This window comes from Eumetopias jubatus, unplaced genomic scaffold, assembly GCF_037043125.1.
Source record: "Eumetopias jubatus isolate StellerSeaLion01/CBP00866 unplaced genomic scaffold, mEumJub1_p1.0 scaffold_7, whole genome shotgun sequence".
NCBI classification, from domain to species: Eukaryota; Metazoa; Chordata; class Mammalia; order Carnivora; family Otariidae; genus Eumetopias; species Eumetopias jubatus.
The window spans coordinates 72,140,167-72,159,401 of NW_028274813.1; the positions used below are offsets into that span (position 1 = coordinate 72,140,167).

At 56.5% G+C, this 19,235-nt stretch overlaps 2 protein-coding genes across 2 annotated transcripts in view; one reads left to right on the plus strand and one right to left on the minus strand.

The window, feature by feature from the left end:
- Positions 1-8,633: 8,633 nt before the first annotated feature.
- MMP14 (matrix metallopeptidase 14) lies at positions 8,634-17,687 on the minus strand. Its single transcript, XM_028114784.2, has 10 exons — positions 17,333-17,687; positions 13,248-13,396; positions 12,875-12,997; positions 12,188-12,495; positions 11,529-11,690; positions 11,014-11,174; positions 10,698-10,836; positions 10,416-10,566; positions 9,821-9,936; positions 8,634-9,473 (listed from the first exon to the last, which is right to left on the minus strand). The coding sequence occupies exons 1-10, from the start codon at positions 17,435-17,437 to the stop codon at positions 9,139-9,141; spliced, it is 1,749 nt and encodes a 582-aa protein (XP_027970585.1). The 5' UTR covers positions 17,438-17,687; the 3' UTR covers positions 8,634-9,138.
- SLC7A7 (solute carrier family 7 member 7) overlaps positions 12,633-19,235 on the plus strand; it is a 45,236-nt gene continuing 38,633 nt past the window's right edge. Inside the window, exon 1 of the mRNA XM_028114783.2 lies at positions 12,633-12,782. The gene's annotated coding sequence lies outside the window, so the exon portion shown is untranslated. The remainder of the gene's footprint in view (positions 12,783-19,235) is intronic.

Consider the following 19,235-nt stretch of genomic DNA (forward strand, 5'->3'; position numbering starts at 1 on the left):
ATTGTACACCTAAAACTAATATAACACTGTATGTTAATTAAACTTCAATTGTTTAAAAAACATTATTTGAGAAAGAGAGAGAGAACGTGAGCAGTGGAGAGGGGCAGAGGGAGAGGGAGAAGCAGACTCCCCGCTGAGTGGGGAGCCCCAAGAAGAAGATAAAGATGGGGCTCGATCCCAGGACCCTGAGATCGTGACCTGAGCAGAAGGCAAACATAACCTACTGAGCCACTCAGGTGCTCCCCTCTTTTTTTAAAGGAGAAGTTTCAGGGGCACCTGGGTGGCTCAGTTGGTTGGGCGTCTGCCTTCTGCTCGGGTCATGGTCCCGGGGTTCGGGGATCGAGCCCGCATTGGGCTCCCTGCTTGGTGGGGAGCCTGCTTCTCCCTCTCCCGCTCCCCCTGCTTGTGTTTGCTCGCTCTTTCTGTCAAACAAATAAATTAAAAATCTTAAAAAAAAAAATAAAGGAGAAGTTTCAGTAAATGTCTGGGTTGCCTCCACAGATGTGGAGTTTAGTTTAAAAAGAAATGACTGGTTGGAAAAAAAAAAAAAAGAAAAAGAAATGACTGGTTGGGGTGCCTGGCTGGCTCGGTCAGAAGAGCATGCCACTCTTGATCTGGGGGTTGTGAGTTTGAACCCCATATTGGGTGTAGAGATTACTTAAATGAATAAATAACTTTAAAAAACTTTTAAAAAATGACTAGTGAAGGAATGCAGACAGCTGTTGAAAAACCTTAGCTTGACAGAAAACAGGGATATGAGGGAAATCATTCAAAGCTGCAGCAATATCCAGGAGAGAGCTTTTCAAGATGTGGAAACTTCTGTGTTTGAAGGGAATGGGGATTAAAGACCCTGCCATATGGTTATAGGAGCAAGTTTCCTTATGCTTTGGAAAAAATGAGATGCTGGGTTGGAGACACACCTTGGAGGTTTGGAGCAACCTCAAATCATGTCCATTTTGGGGGTGTCTGGTATATTACAAAGTTAAATACTAAGATAGATGGTTTTGAAGATATTTAGTATATTTTATTAATTTTTAAAATTCATTCATTTATTTATTTAGATTTTATTTTTTAAGTAATCTCTAAACCCAACACGAGGCTTGAATTTAACAACCCTGAAATCAAGAGTCACATATTCTACTTGACTGAGCCAGCCAGGTGCCCCAATACTTGGTGTATTTTAAATGTTTCTATTTGGGGCGCCTGGGTGGCTCAGTCGTTAGGCGTCTGCCTTCAGCTCAGGCCATGATCCCAGGGTCCTGGGATCGAGCCCTGCATCAGGCTCCCCGCTCCGCGGGAAGCCTGCTTCCCCCTCTCCCACTCCCCCTGCTTGTGTTCCCTCTCTCGCTGTGTCTCCCTCTCTCTCTGTCAAATAAATAAAATCTTAAAAAATAAATAAATGTTTCTATTTAACAAATGAAAACTCTTAGCATAAATACAGCAATAATATAGTGATAGTTACAAAATGCCTACAGGCTTTTTGTTTTTGTTTTTGTTTTAAGTACAAAATTGAAGAGCCCTATAAATGTGAGACTGGGATTAAAGGATCCTCCTGGGGTGAGGATGAGGTTAGGGTGGGGATGAGGTTAGGATGGGTGCAGGTTAGAGGCGCCCCAAGAGGGGGCATGACCTCCAAAGGCCTCAGGGAAGTGACACAGACATGCCCACTCTCGGATAAAGGAGGCAGGGAGGCCGGCTTGCCTTGGCACGAAGGAGTTCTGTCAAAGCATTCCGAGGTCGGGCCCAGGGGAAGGGCATCGTGGAGCGATCAGTGTCTGAGGCGTCCACAGGGGGGCAGCGTGGCGACTCGGAGGAGCTCTGAGAGGGCCCCGAAGTGGCCCCTTACTTCCTCCCACACCCCCCTCAACTCCACTCCTTCTTCCTTCCCGTTGTTATTCGAGGGCTGCCCACCAACCCCCGCACAGGGACAGCTGAGGGAAACTCTGACTTTTTCTTCTCTGCAGCTGGAAGGCTAAGGCTTGTCATCCTGTTGCGCCCACAGTCCCACCCCTTTAAGTACAGGTGTCCTGGGTGGAAACATGGAAAGTGGAAAGGGGGAAGGAACAGTCTGGCGCTATCTGGTATCCGTGGCCCTTGTCGGGGGCCTGGCTTGGCCCCTGCCTCTCTCAGGGTTGGTTCGCCGCGCCAACACCCAGCACAAGGGGGCGCTATCGCCCCGCAAACCCTGCCCGGCTGGTCTCTGCAGCAAGAGGGGGTGTGGCCAGCCGGGGAATGGGGTGGGTGTTCTTCTGGGCCCCTTGTCCTGCTTTCCTCCACCCAGAATTTAGATGCAGTTTTGTGCAGGCAAGGGGTGGGGGGCTCTGGGACACTGGCTGGTAAGGTAGAGGAGAGACTTTGGGGACACCTGGCATGGAGCTTAGACAGGTGTCAGGAGGAGAGAACTTCGTGTGGGCCCCCCAGGCCAGGGTCCAGAGCAGGCTGGCCTGAGGGTACAGTCTGAAGGATTGGTATTTCCAGAAGAGCTGGGTTAACACAACCCGATACCGATCACTCCCAGATTAAGGGCAGGCTGTGGGGGACACATGAGGAGGCCACAGGGACAAATGCTTAGGAATTATGAACCCATTACCTTGATATATTTTTCTTTCTTTTTTTAACTTTTTAAAGATTGAGGTGAAATATACAGTCAAGTTCATGAAATGTACTAAAACCTACAGCTCAATGATTTTTTACGTTTCGTATACGTAATACTTATATACATACATATGTGTACAGTACTTCTACATTCCCAGCTACGGCTGTTTGCTTGTGTAATTCACAATATTCACTGGCATTTTTTTTTTTTTAAAGATTTTATTTATTTATTTAATTGACAGAGAGAGAGAGAGAGACAGCGAGAGAGGGAACACAAGCAGGGGGAGGGTCAGAGGGAGAAGCAGGCTTCCCGCGGAGCAGGGAGACCGATGCGGGGCTCGATCCCAGGACCCTGAGATCATGACCTGAGCTGAAGGCAGTCGCTTAACCAACTGAGCCACCCAGGCGCCCCTTCACTGGCATTTTAAGTCAACAAACATTTTTTTCTCCTTTTTTAAAGATCTTATTTATTTGTTTGTCAGAGAGAGAGCACAAGCAGGGGGAGCAGCAGGCAGAGGGAGAAGCAGGCTCCCCACTGAGCAGGGAGCCCGATGCAGGACTCAATCCCAGGACCCTGGGATCATGACCTGAGCCAAAGGCAGACGCTTAAATGACTGAGCCACCCAGGCGTCCCTTTAAGTCAACAAACTTTTTTTTTTTTTTAAGATTTTATTTATCTATTCACGAGAGACACGGAGAGAGAGGCAGAGGCAGAGGGAGAAGCAGGCTCCAGGGAGCCCGATGCGGGACTCCATCCCAGGACTCGAGGATCATGACCTGAGCTGAAGGCAGACACCCAACTGACTGAGCCACCCAGGCGTTCCTTTAAGTCAACAAACTTTTATTAAGGGGCTCTTGCGTGCCTAGCACCATCTTACTCCTTTGTAAGGAAGCGAGGACAGAACATGTTTGTCCCGTGGCTGTGGTGGGGTCAGTATTATTATGAATCATAGTTATTTCTTGACAGAACTATCCCATCAGTGCCTTGGAGGGCTGTGGCAGGCTGTGTGATCTGCTTGCTGTGGCCATATTTTTGGAATCCAAAGTGGGAGGAATTGTCTGCCATGTCTGAATACACTAACGCACAGAACCTCAGGGAGATAATATTATTGGATCCAGAATATACGGTCAGGGCAACCACACTCCTAGCACAGAGCCAGACACTGAGTGGCCAAGGAGAGCATTTTTGGGAATTGATTTTGCTCTCTGGCCTGGTGCTCCATGTCTCTGGAAGCTGAGCAAAGGGTGACGTCTTTGACCACAGGCTGTATCAAAATGAGCTGGAGCTTGTCATGTGTGTGTGAATCTGCTAGGTCTTTGGAGGCACCAGTCTTTTCCCCTCCCTTGTGGTCATCCTGGCCTTGCCCCACCCAGACCCCATCCTGCCCCAAATCAGGGAAGTGCCCCTATTGGGAAGTGAAGTGTGTGAGCAGGATGTGACCCATGGTGAGGCAGCTCCCAGACCTGGTCTTGTCCCTGAGTCAATGAGCTACTTCAGGAAGTCCTTCCGCCAATTCACTGCAGTGTGGACACCTCTTCTGAGCCATCTATTGCCCCTCCCCACCCAGATGTGGGTCTATGGGGGCCGGAAACTGGTCTCCTCCTCCTCTAAGCCACGAAGGGCCCATTGGAGAAATCAGGTACCCTGGGGGAGTGGAGGAGCGCTGCCTCAGCATGGAGGTGGTGGAAGCTGCTCCCTTGGGGTGTGGCAACAGCCCTGCCCTGGAGTGCCCAATCCTGCTGTAATGGCCCTGGTTCCAGGACTGGTGAGGGACAGAGGAGGACAGAGGGGGCTGGGCCAGGCTGGGGAAGGCTGGCCTGGAAGGCGCTCAGCCTTCGGCCCTGGGCCAGGGTGGAAAGTATGTGTGTGAGCTCATTTGAAAGGTGGCTTCTGGCCAGTCAGGCCTGCCTCCTTTCCAGGCCCCAAGTGCCCAGCCCCCTTGAAGGCTGCCTTTGGGTCTCCCCAGTCTCCCAAGACTGTCTGAGGGACAAAGGCCGAAACCCCCAGGTTAGGTGTGCAGGCATTGGTCTCCTAAAGGAAGTGAATTCAGATTTGGGGGGTGGGTAAGAAGGGGGTACAGGGACTGTAGGACAATGGATTAGCCTTGACTGGGGTTCCCTTGGGGCCTCAGGGAACGAGAAGGCCCTCGTCTTCCTAGGCCCTCATCACAGCCATTCACCACCCCCATCCCTCCCCTAGCTGTTGCCATTCGTGCCACTCAGTCCTTTTGGCTTCTGAGTCCTTCCTGCTGCTTCCTGCCTTCCCTCAGAGTACCTGTTTCTGTCCCCCAGAAGGGAGGTGACTGCAGGCAAAGCGGGTTCCTGAGGAAGAGCCCTTCTCCTGCTGCATTCCTACTCCCCATGCCGATGCTGCCGCATGGAACAAGAAGCAAGCACTCATGGGCCGTCAGATCCCCAGAACACACACTACCACACACACCCAGCCACGCAGGGGCCACACTGGAAGAGACACCCAGAGACACGGGCAGAATCTACCTACACAGGGGGGAAAAAAAATCAGACAGACCTGGGTTTTCATCATGGAATAACGAGCTATGACCTTAAGGAAGTCTTATCTGGGCCTCAGTTTCCAAACCTGTAACACAGGGGCAATGGTCGTGCCTGTGTCATTAGGTGTCACGAGGACCTCAGCAAGTGTTGGGTTTTTTACCACCTCCCTTTGGCTGGAAAGGGAAGTGGGAGTACGGAGGGGAAAGAGGACGGGGAAGTCTGGCAGCATGTGGAGAAGGGGCCTCAGGGGAGGGACAGTGAAGGACCAGCAGGGCTGGCCAGGTTGTGTGTGAGGGGTCACTCTGCTCAGTCCTCTCTTCTCTGGAGGGCCCGGCTCATTCTTCGATATTCCCTTCTCGTGTAGCTGACCCAGCACCTGGCTGGCAGCCTGGGAGGTGTGGGCCCTGCTGGTGGCAGGAGCCCTGGGGAGCGGAGTCTGTGGATCCCCCCATCAAATGTGTGGGATGCCATCGTAGGCCAAGCGGTGCCTCTCCTCGGCGCTTGCCCCTGCTGCAGTCCCCTTTGAGGCCGCTTTCCTGGGTTCTGCCCAAAGCTCCTCGCAGATTCCCCTTGGCTCCCTCCTGGCTGCTCTAGCTCACATGTGCTGCTTTCGAATACAGGAACTTGGAACCTTAGAAACTGGGTCAGGCCCAATGGACAAAGCGGGGTAGGGCCAGTAAAAGCGGCCTTTTCAGGTCTCTCAGGAAGCCGCAGGGACCTCTGTTCTCCCCTCACCCTGCCTGACCCTGTGCGATCAGCAAGGCACCTCCCAGGGTCTCCGGCAGCCTCCCTGGGCTGGATCCCTCAGGCCCAGGGCACAGTCAGAAGCAGGGGACCTTGCCGGCCTCCACCCCACAATTCTCCCTGCTCGTGAAGCCTCTTCCACCTCTTCCCCCCTTTGTCTCTGGTCCTCCATTCCCATCTCTCCCCCTTGGCTTCAGAGAGCATCTTGTGATTCCAGAATCAGGGCCAAACAATTTCCTCGTGATGGGGAAACCGCACTCCAGCCGTGGCAGCCCTAGGCTCCCCCTCCTCTTCCCTCTGGCAGCCCCCCCCCAGGCTCCGCGACTGGCTCCAGCTGTGTTTTGCACAACTCCCACTGGATAACATCTGTAATTGCCTCCAGATGTGGGCCACAAAAACACAAAGGGGCCATGAGCTCATCTTTGAGCTCCTTGCGACATGCATAGCCCCCCGCCTCCTCCACGCCCCCCCCAGACAACCCCTAACTTTCCCAGACCAGCTTCCCTGGGTCACCATCCCCTCCGGTGAGGGTGGCAGGGAGGTGGTGTCCAAATCCACTGAGATACACAGGCTGTGCCAAACAGCTGTTGGCAGGAGAGGTGGAGGAGGCCAGGCATAGGGTCAGGGTTCCTGGCTGGCAGAGAGGTGGGGTACCCCTTCTGCCAAAGCAATCACACCAACCAGCCTTGAAGAGCAGTTGGATAGGACCACTGGCCTAGGTGGGGCCAGCACTTTTGGAGGAAGGCCGAGGAGGGGGCCTGGGCTGGTGCCCAGGGAGGGCTGGGCTCAGGCAGGAAGGGAAGGGGAGGAGGAAAGAGGGCTGCTCCCCTTCAGCTGAGCTGACTCAGCAACTGAGCTATTCCTCCCTCCAGGCTGGTTTCGGAGGAAGGGTGGGCCGACAGCCTGGGAACCCTGTCTGGGGCAGAAGTTTCGAAGAAACAAAGCCTTGTTATTCTTCCCTTCCAACCTGACCATCTTGCCTCTCCTGGGCAATTGGGGTGAGATTCCTGTTTTGCCAGAGATAGGCTGCTCTTAATTGGCCACAGGCAACTGTCTGTCCTTCCTGGGTGTTCCTCCTGCCCCTGCGCCTGGAGCCCCCCAGGCCTAGAAGAGGCTTAGATGAGGAGGGCTTTGGGGTAAAGGGCCTGCCTGAGGTCGAAAATGATCCTGGGAGTCCCCAGTAGCAGAAAGAGAGGTCTGAGGAAACGGAGGGTCTGTGGCCAGATCACGGGACAGGGTAATGCAATCTAGGAAGATTTTCCGAGTGGCCTCAGCTTGACCACTTCCTCTTGCCTTTGCAGCTCTGGGCCTCGGAGGTAACCCCTTAGCTGGGTTGGGAGAGAGTGGCTGGGCTCTGTGGACCACTTCCCTGCCTCCGTGGAGTAGGTATGCCCTCCTTTCCAGCTATGGCCCTGAATCCCCATTGTCCACCAAGAATAAACATATTCTTTATGAAAAATACCAAAACCCCACGTCACAGAAAACACCGGTTACAGGCATGCTTTCCATTCACCTCTCAGAGAGAAGGCAGCCACACAAAGAATGTGAAACACCATTTATTCTTTGTGGAAAGGTTGAACAAGGTCAAAAATGTCCTTAGAGGGCACTGACCCAGCCCCGCCCTGCAGGTTCCTGGGGTCGGATGCCTCTGCCCCCCCCACCCCCACCCTTCCCATGCCCCTTGTTAACAAAAAGGAACGATTTGAAGGGAATTCATATATAATAATTATAATAAAAATATACATTAAACAAAACAAAAAAAAAACCCAAACAAGACAAATTTAGCCGAACTGCCAGCACCGTTCACCCCACACACTCCCACCACCCCCCACCCCCCCACCCCTGACATCCCTCCCCTCTCTCTGCCCCCACAGGGTCTCACTTCTCCCAAGTCCCCGGTACCGTGACCACCTGTGGTGGCCAGAGGAGACTTCGAATGGGTGGGCTGGGTGGGGGAGAGGAGGCAGGACACCGGAAGGATGGGCCGAGGGGCGGGGGCATCAGGAAGTGAGGGGCTAACCTGACGAGCCCCACCCAGGCACCTGCCCCCTCACTGAAGCCAGCTGATGCTGCTGAGCGCTGCCGCCTCTGCTCGCCTCCCTAACTAGGTGGCCACCCTCATGAAGGTCCCAAGTCATCAGTCCCTGGATGTGTGTCATCTCTGCTCCTTTCTCTGGGCTTCCCACATTTCCCATACGTGTACGCTGGTTGGAGGAAGGGCACCAACGTGGAGTAGGTGTGCCTTTCTCCGGCCCTTCCGCAGAGCTCCGATAAAACATGCCCTCCCCTGGGTACCACAGCCCACCTTGCAGTGGCCCTGCTGGCTTGGCCTGCCCGGCTCGCGGCCCTCCTCTCCCACTGCACCTCCCCGGTTAGCCTTTTGGTCCTGTCTTATCCCCCCAACTGCTCTGCCCCTTGGTCCCTTCTCCCAGCTGCCTGCATTTGAGCAAGATTCTTTTTCTGTGGTCTTCAGGCTCACCCCCAGGGCTCCAGACAGTCTCTCTCCTTGGCCCCCCCCCCACCCCGGTAGCTGCAGCCCCTGGTTTCAGCTCCTCTAACCCTGACATCCCCAGCCAAGGCTGACATTTGTGGGGGTAGGACCGTCAAGGGTTTCTACAGCCCCTTAATGGCTCAGGCTCCTGGGGAAGTTCTCGGGGCCAGGTGGGGCAGAGGCAGATCTTTGTGGAGAGGACTGACTCTGAGCTTTCCTCCCAAGGTCTTAGGGTGGCTGTGTGGCCCTCCCCACTCCCCCCCCCCACCCGCTCCTACTCTTTCAGGGTCGGTCTCCCCCCTCAACAAGATTAGATTCCTTTAAGCCAGAAAGAGTGGTAGGAGGTTGCCAATGGGGTGCACCTGGGGGCTTTCGGGGCTGGAGTGCCCAGAGCCTCCTGAGGTCAGAGTTCAGAGGTTAAAGTTATGTCAGGGAAAGGAGAAGGAGCAGATGACCCCATCTGACCTTTGCCAGCGAGGTCTGAGGGTCCTGCCTTCAAGTGCAGAGCCAAGACATTCAGATGGGGCTGGACACATACCAAGCTACAGAGGCCCCTGGGCGGACAGGGGCTGGGAGGGGCGGCCCCTGATCAGCCCCCAGGGGACCCATGGAGGGAAGAAGCAATGCCAGGGTTGAGGTTGAGAGAGGCGGTGGCGGGACAGAGAAGCAGGGAGGTGGGGGGCGGGGTGGGGAGGGGGGCCTGGGACAGGTGGGAGCAGCCCACCCACCACCACCTGCTGCCACTGGCCGTCAGAGGCCAAGTCCTCGTGGTAGGCGCGGGCGGGCGGCAGTGGGGGTCAGACCTTGTCCAGCAGGGAGCGCTGGCAATACAGCAGTCGTTTCGGGGTCCCGTGGCGTCTGAAGAAGACGACGGCGAGCCCCACTGCCAGCACCAGGAGCAGCAGCAGCACGGGCAGGACCACAGCGGCCGCGCTCACCGCCCCGCTGCCCTCTTCGTCCACCTCGATGATGATCACCTCCGTCTCCTCCTCCGTCCCCTCGTCCGGCCGGCCGCCCGCTGCAGGGCAGCCCATCCAGTCCCGCAGGGCTGACTTGGGGTAGCCTGGCTCTACCTTCAGCTTCTGGTTGTTGAACTTCCAGTATTTGTTGCCCTTGTAGAAGTACGTGAAGACTGCAGGGGGCAGCAAGAAGGTGGCGGGGCAGAGCCACAGAGAGGGAAAGAGCAGGAGGAAGATCTGTGAGTCGTGCGAGCCAGCTGAGTTCATCCCTCAGCGTCTGGGAACATCAGTGGCCTCAGCTGTAAACCGGGCTAGTTCTAGTACCAGGCTGGGAGGGCGGTGGGGCTTGGGGATCCGATGTGTGGAAAGCACTTTGCTCAGAGCCTGGCACAAGGCAAGGGTTCCGGCGTCCTCGTCAACACTGCTTTCCCCACCGTACTGTCCTGTCCGGCTTGCCGCCCCTTCTCCCTTAGCCCTGTGTCCCCATCCTCCCCTCACGGACACCTCCCTCGCCCCTCACCTTCATCGCTGCCCATGAAGGACCCTCTGGGAGACTCGGGGATTCCTTCCCAGACCTTGATGTTTTTGGGGTACTCGCTGTCCACTGCCCTGAGCTCCTCGTTGAAACGGTAGTACCTGGGGGAGAGGAGGGGAGGGGAAGCGGTCGGGCACTGGGCCTGTCCTCGGAGGGTAGCGGGGCCCAGGACTAAATTCACCAGTGAGCAAAGGGTGGCTACGGACAGGGCGCGGGACCGGGGTTTTGAGTAATGAGGGCCTGCAGCTGGAAGTGGCGGAAGGTGGGGGTGGATGGGAGGTCCCAGGCTGCAAGAAGCCGCCAGTAGCCTTTAATGACAGTGCCTGGCAGCTGGGGTGGAGGCACGGTGCTGGGGGCAGGAGGCGCCAAATGACCGGGTCTGCAGTTGTGACCCGGTCACTTCCCACTCACTCGGCACCTAATGGAGGCTGTCTGTTGCTAGGCAACAGCAGAGGCTCAGCCAGCAACTAACTTGTCCAGGGAACCATCCCCAGGGTAGGTGGGTCTTTCTTCAGAATCGAGGGAATCTAGTGGCGGCGTCTGAGGCGGGAGGCCTGGGGCCGAGGGGCTGAGGTCTCACTTGTTTCCCCGGAAGAAGTAGGTCTTTCCGTTGGGCATCCAGAAGAGAGCGGCATCGATTTTGTCAGTAGGCAGTCCTCTGCCCAGCTCCTTGATGTGCTTGGGGTAGCCAGGTTCCAGGGAAGCTTCGTCGAACACCCAGTGCTTGTCTCCTGCAGAGGAGAAAGGAGGGCGGGATCAGGGCTCCCCTCGGGCTCTTGGGTCTTCGGAGGAGTTGAGTGGAACCCACTCCTCCCAGGAGACTCCCCATCAGCCAGAGAACACGGGCAGAATGCCTGCTTACCTTTGAAGAAGACAAACTTGCCATCTTTCCTCTCGTAGGCAGTGTTGACAGATGCAGGCAGGCCCCGCCAGAACTGGCCGATGGGCATGGGGTATCCATCCATCACTTGGTTATTCCTCACCCTCCAGAACCAGCGCTCCTAGAAGGCGTCGAGGTGGGGACAGTGCGTTCTGTTTTATAGCTAGTCCTCTGGCTCAGTCCCCAAAGCTTCCCACTGTCTCGGTTCTAGTTCTTAGTCCTCCTGTTGCTCTTTCCACCCAGCCTGCTGGGCTTAGAGCCCTACCGTCCCCCACAGCGGCCCCCTTCTTCCTCTCACCTTGAAGACAAACATCTCCCCTCGGAGCACGGCCACGGTGTCAAAGTTCCCGTCACAGATGTTGGGCCCATAGGTGGGGTTTTTGGGCTTATCGGGGACAGAGGGCCTGGAGGTCGTCCTGGGTTGAGGGGGCATCTTGGTGGGGGACCCTGACTGACTCCCTGGTGTAGAGAACATGAGAGGCACTTCAGACTTTGTGGCAGAGGGGGAGGACAGAACAGGCATATGGGCAGACAATCCCCTTGGAAAGGTGTGGATGGCCCTTTGCGGGGAGGCTGAAGCAATCAGGTGGGAAAGGACAGGAAAGGTGGACTCAAAAGTGCGAGAAGAATAAAACATGTAGAAGAAATAATGTAAAAAAAAAAAAAAAAAGAAAAAAGTGGGAGTGGGTGGTGGGTGGAGGCAGGGTCAGGTGGGGTTGGGGGCGGACCGTAGGGCGTGGGGGAAGGGAAGGGATGCGTAGGTCAGAGAGACCAGGAGGGGAGAAGGAGCAGATGTGGGCATAGATTACTCACCGTAAAGTTGCTGGATGCCCCGGCGGTCGTCATCGGGCAGCACGAAGTTCTCTGTGTCCATCCACTGGTAAAAGGGCGCCATGATGGCCGAGGGATCATTGGAATGCTCAAGGCCCAGGGCATGGCCCAGCTCGTGCACAGCCACCAGAAAGATGTCATTCCCTGGAGTGATGGGTAGGATGATGTGGGAAGCCTGGGTCCCTTCCCTCAGACTCCCTGCTTTCCCACCAGAGGCTTCGTTTTCACACCCGAGCCTGCCTGTCATGTTTTTCACCCAAAAAGCCACAAAGCCAGTCAGCAATCTATTCTGGATGGAAGTGAGAGGGTGCTCTGGGGCCAGATACCAATCCCAGGAATGCGTGTATTAAGGGAAGTTGAGGTCCCATCTGGTCCCCAGGTTCTCCCAGGAGCTAGAGGTGACATTTGCCCAGAGAAGTGGGAAGTCTTTGACTGGGAAGTCAATTATTGGGTGACAAAGGGACCAGATATAAGTGGAGCAAAATTAGAATCCTGCTTTCACTGGAAGTCAGACTAGGAGATCTTTGTAGCCCAGAGACTTGGGGGTTTGAGGTTTGGGGAGGAGGCAGGAGAACCGCCCCCACTACAAATGGTCACTGACACTCCCCAAAATAAATGAGTCCCAGGGCTACTTCGCTCACCATTCAGATCCTCATTCCTGACAGTCCAGGGCTCAGCAGAGTCAAAGTGGGTGTCCCCTCCGATGTTGGGGCCCGGGAAGTAGGCATGGGCCAGGAAGCCACCCTCGCCATCAAAAGGCGTGCTGTCACCATGGAAACCCTCAGCGAAGAAGATCATGATGTCTGCCTGCTTCTCATGGCCCTCGCGGATATAGGCATAGGGCACCTCTCGGAAACGAAGTGGTGTGGCGCTCTCCCACACACGGAATGCCTTGCGAATGGCCTCGAATGTGGCATACTCGCCCACCTTGGGGGTGTAATTCTGGATGCTGAGGTCCAGCCACATGGGGAGAGGATGGGAGGGCATTAGGATCACAACCAATACAATTCTCCTTCTCTGTACTTTCCCAGGTCTGACTGAACCGCCCAGCCACCTTTGCTGCCCAGCTCTTCCTGCTGCCTTGTGCGGGATGCCTCTGCCCCAAGAACTGAGGGTTCAGGGGCCCCCCAGGCTTCGGCTTTCTGGCCCTGGGGTGCACCCCCCACAGGCTGCACCTTCCTCCAAGATTACAGCCACGTTCCTCCCCACTCCCAAGGATGCTTCACAGGGATAGAGGTGAGTAGAACAGGAGGCCTCAGAGTCTGTTAGCACAACTGATAGGGAGGGCGACCCTGATGTGAGAAAGGCAACTTGCCTGCTGGACTCACCAGAAAGTGATCTCATTATGCTGCCATTTGAGGCCCTGGATGGCATAGCGCTTCCTTCGAACATTGGCCTTGATCTCAGCCCCAAACTTATCGGGAACACCACAGCGGGGACGCCTCATGGCCCTAGGGAGTGAGGATTGTGGTCAGGGTAGCATATTAAAGAGAAAGGTCTTCAGAGGAGAGGGGAAGTGCCTGGCCTCGGAAGGGCCAAGGTTATGGGGTCAGGGTGAATAGGAGAGGGTGGGGACCAGCGACTGACTAGCATGTGGGGTTGGGGGAGGGGGCAGGAGTCAGGCGTGTAGGTAGCCATGTCCCTGTGCTCAGTGTTGTCGCTGGGTGCCACGCAGGATTCCTGCCAGGGTCTAGCACTTACTTCATGGTGTCTGCATCAGCCTTGCCCGTCACACGCAGACCATAGAACTTCTGCATGGCAGCAATGGCAGCTGAGAAGGACTGGGGGGAGCGCTGTGTGTGCGTGCGCAGATCCCCGGGGGGCAGGTAGCCATACTGCTGCAGCCAGGCCTGTAGGGAGAGGAATGTGGCTTCAAGCATCTCCACTTGGCCCAAGGGGAGCCTCGGCCTCCCCCTGGTATCTGGCACGCACCCTTGGCTTAGGAGGAAAGGGCAACGAGCTCCCAGCCTGGCTCTGGCAGTGGGGCTGGAGGAGTTCCCAGGTTGGACCTGAACTCTGGCCCAGGCCCCAGTATGACTTGTCCTCTCGGGGCTGTGGGCTCAAACAGGGGTGGGGAGCCACGGCTCTGGACTTTGGCTGTAACTCTTGAGAATGGGAGCCCAAATGGCTTAACGGAGTCCTAGGATGTCTTCTCAGAGCTGAGATTCCTTCCAGCACTTTCCTCCTCTGTGTCAGTGTTCCTGTAAATATAGTATGTCCTACCTGCGAGTGGGTTGTTCCCATGATGGGTGGAGGCAGGGAGGCTGAGGGGGCTCTCTTTTGGTCCTGGTATGAGACCCTCTTGGGACAGGGATGCCATGCCTCCAGGACCCTCACAGCTGATATCTTTTTAGGAAGGAGAGAGCAGAAGAGGAGCTAGGGCTGAGGCTGGCTGCTGAGACCGGAAACTGGGACCTTTGGAGGTGGTGGGGCCGTGATCCAGCCACAGAGCTAGGATCCTGCCTCTCTCCCCATCCAAGCATCTGACCTAGGGCTTGGGACCTAAAGGCCCATTTGAGGTTCTTAGTAGAGGGAGTGGGAGATGGGGGTGGTGGTAGAGACTCGGTGACAGTATTGTACTTGAGGTATGTTGTGAATTGTTCATAATATAAAGGCTGGCATATTGCCTTAACATAAAGTTGGGTTTTCGGTGTTTGATTGAAAGGCACACAGAATACAGCCTTTATTGCAAGAACAATGGAGTATTTTCCTAAAGCCTGAAAAGTAAAATGAGCCAAGTTATATATGGAATATGAAAATACTCAGATTCTCCAGTGGAGATACTACTTTGGTCCCTGCTCCAGCTTTGCCTTCCTAAGGAGTTCAGAGGGGGCCTGCAGGTTGCCTAGGATGGAAGCTCGGAGCGTAGAGGACACCGTTGGGTGCCACAACCCCTATCCCAGGTCGTCAGGATGGATCTTCCCGAGGCCCTTCACCTCTAGGCCCAGGCCCTGGTGGTGGAGCAGTGCTCCTGCATTGGGGCTGGGGGTGATTCAGGAGCAGCTGACTGGGGACATGTGCCCACGAGGGCAAGAATTGCAACAGGGTTCTGGGAAGTGATCCCCCAAGGCTGATGGGAGTTAGGGCCCGAGATATAAACAACCCAGCCTTTCCCCAGCCAACAGGCCTGGCCAGAACAACCTTAGCACCACCCGCCTCTGAGAGTCCCTCCTCAGGGGTAGAGGAGGGAGCCAAGTTTAACCTCTGGTAGACCACGGGGGAGTAGAGCAGGGTGCTGCAGTACCTGGTTGCTCTCCCCTGGAGCTGCAGACTTGCCCTGACCTGTGTTGGCTGATGCCACAGCTAGTGCCCATGGGAGGCCTGCTGTGGCCTGTGCCCAAGTACGCGGGAAACTCCCTTTGCCCTTAGCCTCACCTGTGGGGCACACCCCCCCCAGGCTTATGACCCCTGGTGGGGGAGCGGCTGCTTCAGCTTTGGAGAAGGATGGGAGTGGCCTACTCCTGGAGCTGGAAGTCAGGAGGGCTTAAGTCAGGCCCCCTCAACCCTCGGGGAACGGAACTGAGGGGAATTCTCTGAGGGCAGAATGACAGAATGGAGGGTGGCAGAGAGGTGAGGAGAATCCACATCCAGGAGCTCTGGGATAAATCCCTCTCCCTGATGAGTCTTTCAAGAAAGTAGGCCCGTCTAAATATTCACACCACAACGTCCACCCCATATACAAAAGAGAAAAATGGAGACTTAGGCAAGAAAGGGACTTCCCTGCAGTCAAGAGAGCCTTGAGGCCTGGAAAGGAAGTGCCCCCATCCCTCTCCTCCCAGGCCTAGGCTCTGAGCAAAGCAAGAACCACAGAGAAGACTAGGAGGTGAGGTAGGAACCACAGAAGAGAGGACTCTTGTGTCTGCGGCTGGGTGGGGGGAAGGGCCAAGTGCCAGAGAGGCCTCGGGAGGAGAGGGCCGTCCTGGAGCTGGTGCAGGACTCTGGAGGCCGGGTGGGAGGGAGCCGGCTGCCTGAGGCCTGGCTACCCCAGCTCACCCTCTAGATTGGCCTGGAGAGGGAGCAACTATGTTAGGTCAAAAAACTCGGTTGGCTGGCTTTGTCTTGAAAACTGAGTGGTCTGGAGGTATTCCCCTAGGGAAGTCCAGAGAACCCCTCCCACCTCTGGCCTAGGAGTCCTGGAGAAGGTGGGTGGGTTGGGGGAAACGTTGGCAAACTCTAGCAGGCCTTGGATGGGAGCCTCTGGGCCTGTTCCTCCCTCCCTCTGCCTCCCACCCCTCCGTGGCCCAGAAGCAAAGGGTGGTTCTGGCACTGGGACTGCCTATGACCCACTTAAAACAGAGCCAGGGCTGCTGCCCCTCCCCTAGGGGGCCTAGTGGGGCAGGGGAGGGAAGGCAGGGCAGGCAAAGTTGGCAGTGGGCAGCCCCCAGATGCCCAGGCTTCTTTTGTTAGGAGCTCTCCTTGCAGGCCTCGGATGAAGACTCCAGGCTCCAGGAGGCAGAGAGGATGCCCCCTCCTGCTGGACCGTGTCAGGCTTAGCCCCAGGGCAGATCTGCACTCTCCCTGGTCACCCCCACTCCTAGGGCCACGCTTTGCTTCTTAGCCTCAGATCCCTTCGGGACAGAGAGAGTGTGTTCTTTCTGGAGATGTTTCCTCCGGGGGTGGGTCCAGGGCCAGGACCATGAGGGAGGAAGCCAAGTCCAGATCCCTTCCCCCTTCTGGGGCCCTTCCCGGCCCCTCCCGACCGCACCCAGGCCCTGCCGGGCTGAGTGGGTTGGGATGGCCCAAAATAAGAAGCTGATCAAATTCGTCTCCCACCTTCACCCCAAAATAAGAGAGAGTGAGAAAGAGAGGAAAAACCTCCCCAGACAACTCCCACGCGGCTTCCTCCCGGGCCAGTGGGCCAGCGTCGGGGAATGGGTTGGGGGGGCGACCGAGGCAGTCGAGACATGTGCGGGTGCCCTGGGCCCGGCCCTCTCCCCACTCCCCAGTGCGATGCCCTCAGTCTTCCTGCAATTAACACAGAAAAACTATTAAGAAAAGCAACTAGAAGAGCCTAAAGGCGCCGCTGCGGGGGGGGGTGTGTGTGTGTGTGTGTGTGACGGGGGCAGAGGGAGGAGGCGGCCTCCGGGCCGAACCGCCGGCTCACAAGGAGAGCTTTGTGTGTCCGGAAAGGCGGCTAGGGCGCCAGCTCCGCGACCTTCGACGCCGGGGCTCCGGGCCGCGACACAGAGGGGTCGGCGCGGAGTTGGGGTGGGGTGGGGGCCGGAGCGGCTCGGAAGTCCAGCCCCGACCCCACCTGGCGGCGGCCGCATCCGCGGAGGGCCGGGACCGCCCGGGAGGCGCGCAGCGTGGGGGGCCCCGGAGCCGCGGCGCCGTCCACCGGAGCCTTCCCCGGCCGGCGGGCGCGGGCGGGCTGGAAAGTCGAAGAAACAACGGACTCGCGCACAGGACAAGAAACCAGGGCAGCGCCGGGGCTGAGCGGAGTCCAACTATTTAGCAGGCTCCCTCCTGGTTCTGGAGCTGAGCTCAGAGCCCGGGGGGGACCGGGGAGGGTGCGGGTGGGCCCCAGCTGTAAAGCTCTTCCCAGGAAAGGACTGGGAAAGCAAGTCGGCGGCGGGTGGGAGGAGGGCTGGCTGGGGGAGGCAGAAGTTGGATCGACTTGGAAGTTTGGAGCTGAGGAGGAAAAGGAAAGGGAGGGGATTGCTGCGGGCCGGAGCGGCCGAGACCCCGAGCGCCCTGCTCTCCAAAGAGGGGGCTGTCCCCTTGGAGACCCCCGGCTTGCCTCCCCGGCGGGCGCGACTGCCGGCGGGGCCGGGGAGCTCACTTACTTCGGGGCTGAAGCTGCTTTGGGCCGAGCTGAGGGAGGCGAACGCGGTGGCGAGCGTAAGCAGGGGGAGCAGCAGACCGCCGGTGGGCCGTGGGGCAGGAGACATGGTCCGCGACCGTCCCGGCAGCCAGCCGTGCGGGCTCCGCGGCGGGGGCCCAAGCCCTGGGGTCGCGCCGCCACTCCCTTGGGGCGCCTTTGTCTTCGGTGGGCACTGAATTTGGATTCCTCGAGCGCTGTCCGCTTGGAGATGAGGGGATTGTTCTTGAAAGCGCCTGTTTGCTCGTCCCCTTTCCCGTTTTTTGATCTTTCTTCTGCTTAGTCTGCGAACTGCATCGCGAGCCCTCTCTCACTCTTCTGGTCCCTCCCTTCTCCCACAGCCTCTCCGCCCCCGCCCCAATGCCCTCCTTTCCCGTGCGGACGTGGTTGTTTCAGCCTGAATCCAATTACAGCCAAGAGCCGGGTAAAAAAAACCCCTAAGTTGCCTTTCTGTGGTGGAGGCTGCCATCTGCAGGGGTTGAGGCCACAGCTAAGGACGGGGGTCTGGGGTGGGTGGGTGTGTGGGGGAGGACCCAGGGGATGGGATGTGGGAGACTTTCTCCCCCTAAGCATATTTTAGGTGGCTTGATTCCTCTGGTATTCAGCGTTTGTTTCACCTCAGAGTGGGAAGTACTGGGAGGCTCAGTGGCTGGGCCAGACAAGTTCAGAGTCTGGGATGCTGCTGGTAGGGGTCTTCCATGTCCACCACACCTGGGTTGGAGATTGTCTGCTGGGACCTGTGGCTCAACTAAATTGAAACTATGCCCCTTGTTCTGGACAACCACCGCCATCCCTCTCCTGCTCAAAACCTGCAACAGTAACAAAACCCAACCACCCACCAATCAACTCCATACCCACGCTGGTCCCAGCCTTGTGGAAAAGACAAATGCACTCCCTTAATTATCATTTGCAATCTGGCTGGGGAGGAAGGAGGTGTAGGGCCATGGAATGTGGGGAAAGGCAAATCAAGTTCAGGGAAACTGTTAGACAAGAGAGATTGGGAGTTCAGACTTTGGGGTTTAGTTTCCCCTCCACAGTGGAAAAAGGCAATTCCTTGAGGAGTAAAATCTTCAGGGACTGACTAAACAAGAGAACAAAAGGTGGAGATAGGCAGGGAAGGAGGAGAACCAGGGAAGGGGGAGGGAGAGCTGAAGCTGACAGTGGGGAAGAGACAGATAAGAGGCTGGGAGCTAGATCTGGAAAAGCAGCCCAACAGAAGCAGGAAAAGTGTGGGAGACAGAAAACTCGACCATCAGCGAAATCTAAGATCCCAGAATTGCATTGGTCAGCGAGAGAGGAAGGAGGTAGTGGGGGCAAGAAGGGAGGGAAAGAAAGCAAGGCAAGGAATAAAGGAGGCTGGACAGAATTTACATCAGGTAGGAAGCTCCAGCAATACTAGAGATCCAGGAAATATTACAAGTTTGTGGCAGGAAAATGGAAGGAAAGCCCAGTGCTCTGTATTGTAATGGGAGCAGAGGCCCTTTTCTCCCAGAATCCATGATCAATAATGGGAAAGGTTGGGGCGCCTGGGTGGCTCAGTTGGTTAAGCAACTGCCTTCGGCTCAGGTCATGATCCTGGAGTCCCGGGATCGAGGCCAGCATTGGACCCCCTGCTCAGCAGGGAGTCTGCTTCTCCCTCTGACCCTCTCATGCTCTATCTCATTCTCTCTCTCAAATAAATAAATAAAATCTTTAAAAAAAAAAATGGGAAAGGTTCCCCTGGGCCCTCGGCAGCTTATGGGTTTGCGGGAGATATACGATGGATATTGCGTATCTATGCCACAGTGACCGATTGGGGGCTGAGCACCTCCAGGGCTCCCCTACACAAATTGGGGTCGAGAGGTACAGGCCTCTCTCTGACCAGGCTC

Excerpts from the sequence above, each read along its gene's own strand:
- MMP14 (XM_028114784.2), bottom strand. The coding sequence starts at position 17,437 with ATGTCTCCTGCCCCACGGCCCACCGGCGGTCTGCTGCTCCCCCTGCTT. Across the intron at positions 12,998-13,247 it reads GCTGATGCAGACACCATGAA|GGCCATGAGGCGTCCCCGCT; the intron begins GTAAGTGCTAGA and ends CTCACTCCCTAG. Across the intron at positions 9,474-9,820 it reads CTTCATGGGCAGCGATGAAG|TCTTCACGTACTTCTACAAG; the intron begins GTGAGGGGCGAG and ends TGCCCCCTGCAG.